Here is a 3,837-nt window from a genome sequence, read left to right as displayed (position 1 = left end):
CCCCATCACCCCGTCATCTCCATCACGCCATCATCATCGCCATACCATCATTCTTGTCAGCCCATCCTTATCCTTATCACCAGCAGCAGCAGCACCACCACCACCACCATCATCATCATCATTTTGTACACCATTTGGGACTGAAGTGTTCTACTTGGCTGCCAGCCTACATCTTCCCCAGACCAGACTTCCCATGAGTTGGGTTGCCAGCTGCATCCCTCCTCCCCACCACTGCCCAAGATCCATCCTTGAGAGGAAACAATAAAATGGCCTTCCTGGGATACATTCCATGCAGCCACATTCTGCTCCCAGCATCATGCTGGGAAAGGTGTCCATGGTTCTGGAGTGGGAACCCCCATGTCAGTCCAAGAAATCCCCTGATTTCTGAGTTTACCGGGTACCACTGCCCATTCATTTTGCATTTGTGGCCCTGAACATTCAAATAACAAATCTTCTCAAAGCAGGGCCATGATCAGATTGGTTCCAGTGGCTGAAGATCTTGGCTCCTCTGTGCTGATTCTAGCCTGCTTGGGCCTAGCCACAGTCACCCCAACCGCCACAACCCTCCTCCAGCCCTGCAGGGCCCACCTGGGGAGGAAGGCTGGCCACCACAACCCTGACTATTCTGAAAGCTGGTCTTGGGGAAAGGTCACCATTATGCTGACCTTCAAGGCCAGGGTCACTCCCCCAGTTTCCAGGGAAGCAGGTCCTGACTTCCCCACTGGGAGCAGCTTGACAGACATAGGCCCTCTGCTCACACAGGAGAGTCAGCTTCCCTTTGTGAATACTTGCGTCTCCATCCCTAATGACAGGCCAGTGCGGTGGGATGCGTGGCTTCACCTCCCTGAGCCCCTGTCTCCTCATCTAAAACAGGGTGGGACTGGTGTCCCTCACAGAGGTGGGAGGAGCAGTGGGTCTCATGGTCAGCAGTTGACAAATGGCAACTGCTCTGAAGTGCCAGTCAGTCAGAACCACCGCAAGTTTACTCCAGTGTAGAGACCAAGGACCGAGGGCCCCAAGGGGTGGTCCCATCCCAGGAGATCTGGGCCCCTCCAGTCTCACAGACACTGACAAAGCCCGACCAGTGTGAGCTGCAGCAGAGACCTGAAAGGAGCAGTGCCTCTGAGAGGAGAATGTCCGGAAGCCACCCACAGGGTAGACCCAGTCCCCGAGGCAGCCTCCCTGCGACCCTGAATGGCGTGGGAGGAGCCTGGGCAGTAGAGTCAGAACAGGGGTCAAATCCTGGCTTACTGGGCTCGTGCCTTGGTCAAGTGTCTTCCCATCACTGAGCCTCAGTTTCCCTATTCTGGGGAAGATAATATGTTTTAATAAAGCTCCAGTGAGATGATGAGTGTTGCAGCCTTGCACATGTGAGCCCTCACTCACTAGTGATCTCCGCACCCCTGCATTCCCCCCACCAGCCCAGTGCACTGGGGGGCAGCCCACGTGGAGAAAGGCTGCTTAAAAGCCTAGACAGGTTAGAAGATGCTGATTTAAAGCTCTCTGTTGACAAGTGTCAGTCGTGCAAACATCTGTTGAGCATGCAGCCGTGGACTCTCTCAGAAAGGAGAGAAGGACGGAGGGAAGGTAGCAGCGCCAACCACATCCCCCCAGTGGTGGACACTGAGAACAGCCCACTGTCGTTGCACCTTATCCTTGGGCACCAGGGCAAAAGGACAAGAAGAAAGGTGGAGAAGAAGGGACCAGAGGACCCAGCTCTGGAAAGGGAGGCTCCATCTCAGACTCCAGACAGGTGGCAACTCAGAGCAGGAATCAGATCAAACGAGGAGATGTCCCCTGGGCGCAAGGGATGTCATCGCAGAACGGTTTGCTGTCGGACCCTGCCCCGATTCATAAGAAATCTCTGGTAATGGCTGGGGAGGAAAGCAACCTGGAGGCAGTCCGTCATGAGCGCTCCGAGCAGCCTGCGTCAGCACGGGGTTATACCATGTTATGAGGTACTCAGCAGCGTTCTGGTAACGGTGGAAATCCTGGAGCTTTTCATAAATTAGAGCAAATTAGTCATGTCCCGCTCACTCACTGCATTGCAAGCCTCTTTCTGAATGGAGGGGAGGGAGGAGACAGTCCAGCCGTGGGCTGGGAGTTGGGCATGCCAGGGCCTCATCTGCGCCATGGCTTGTGGTGGGGATGGGGTCAGCCTGTGACCATCATCTGTCACCCAGGTGTGCTGGGGAAAGGCTGAAATCCGTTACATCTGAGGATGTACCTAAAGAGGAGGGGCCGATGGGCAGCTGGCCTAGATGGCCATCAGACTCCCACTAGCCCTGAATTTGGGCTTCTGTACAACAGACCCAAGATGGTCATCAAGAACAGTTCCTTCTCAAGTGGAGGACCGAGGGAAAGGGAGCCACGCGTCCCTCCCCTCAGAGTCACCTAAACTCACTTATGCTATGACGGACCTGCTGCCATGAATGAGCATGCGCCCCCCCCCCAGGTGTCCATTGCCGTGGGGCCGCATGCAGCAACCTAGACTGGCCACAGGGAACCGCAAAGGCAGTCTTGACCTTGTCTGACCTTATAAATTGGGTTATATCCCTGTTTGGCCAAAGGGCCAGGAAAGCGCCGGCCCGGGGGGACCATACTGCAGGGGTGAGCAGGTGGTTGAGGACCACGTGGACACAGGAAATCATCCTGCTAAAAGAGGAAAAGGTGAAGAGGAGAGACAGAAAGACAGAAGCCTCTCCCCCAAATAGGTTAAACTTCTGCTCACTCTGGAAGCTGTACCTTTCCCTGCAAAGGCTCCCTGCTGGGGACACCAGGTGGGAGAGAAGCCAGAGGAGCAGCCTGCAGGGAGATGGCAGGTACCCGGCAGGGGCCAGCAGAGGAGGCTGTCCGGTGGAGAGGACACGGCAAACAGAGGAATTCAGCTGTGCCCTGGTGAATGGGGATGGTGCACACACCGCCCCCCCCAACCCAGGCCCAACATGCAGGACTGCCCTCAGTTCTATGTGCCCTTGTAATTGGATTTACCATGGCCTATTTGGGCTGGACGGCATTTTCTATTAAACATGTCAGCTTCACATTGGGTCAGTGGGTGTGCCCTGATTTTAGTCACCCCCTGACACTGATGGAGGCTCTGGGGGCGTCGTGTTCACTGACCTGGCAGCTCCAGATGTGCCCCAGATGTGTCTGCAATGTGACATAGGAGGTGCAGGAAGAGCTGGGGTTGGAGCCTCCTGAGCTAATGCCCACAGAGTCTGGGATGCCCTTGCTTCCTCCGACTGTCTGGTTGTTCCCAGCTGTTGCTAAAGTTCACCCCTTTTCCTCTGAAGCAGGGGACGTCTCTATGCCACGCTAGGGCCCAACTGGCGGGTTCCAGTTCGGAATTCTCCCAGAACCCGGAGCTGCGTCTACAGGTATTCATTTGTTTGTGTGCTCATTTGCTTGACAACTAGCTCTAGGCTGTTTGTTGGATGACAAGAGCACTGTGCTCGAGGCTGCTGGATGAGCCAGAGTCCAAGAGGCTACCACCACAGGAGAGACAGAGACTGAACCGATAATCCCAGATCCCTGATGGTCCCAGAGAGGAGGTGGGGTGTTCTGCTAGGGGAGAGCAGGGAAGGCCTCTCTGGAGAAAGGACTGGAAGAGTGATAGGAATGAACCAAATACAGGGAGGGGAGGGCGCCTGGGTGGCTCAGATGGTTAAGCATCTGCCTTCGGCTCAGGTCATGATCCCAGGGTCCTGGGATGGAGCCCCGCATCGGGCTCCCTGCTCCTTGGGAGCCTGCTTCTCCCTCTGCTTCTCTCTCTCTCTCTCTCCCTCTCTCTCTCTCTCATGAATAAATAAATAAAATCTTTAAAAAAAATACAGGGAG

At 55.3% G+C, this 3,837-nt stretch overlaps 1 protein-coding gene across 5 annotated transcripts in view; it reads left to right on the top strand.

Annotated features, from left to right (window-relative positions):
- The window catches only part of RALGPS1 (Ral GEF with PH domain and SH3 binding motif 1), a 267,587-nt gene that overhangs the window by 249,263 nt on the left and 14,487 nt on the right, over window positions 1–3,837 (top strand). For 3 of the 5 annotated variants that reach the window (XM_073905731.1, XM_073905732.1, XM_073905735.1), the window contains one exon: window positions 3,294–3,377. The exons of 1 other annotated variant lie outside the window; for it this stretch is intronic. In XM_073905731.1, the coding sequence (XP_073761832.1) occupies window positions 3,294–3,377 (84 nt within the window). The remainder of the gene's footprint in view (window positions 1–3,293; window positions 3,378–3,837) is intronic. One more of the 5 variants, XM_073905733.1, reaches the window with a different exon arrangement.

This window comes from Callorhinus ursinus, unplaced genomic scaffold (assembly GCF_003265705.2).
Source record: "Callorhinus ursinus isolate GAN/ISIS: 27379988/994484 unplaced genomic scaffold, GSC_fseal_2.0 scaffold24, whole genome shotgun sequence".
NCBI lineage: Eukaryota > Metazoa > Chordata > Mammalia > Carnivora > Otariidae > Callorhinus > Callorhinus ursinus.
This window is presented reverse-complemented; position numbering and strand designations above follow the sequence as displayed.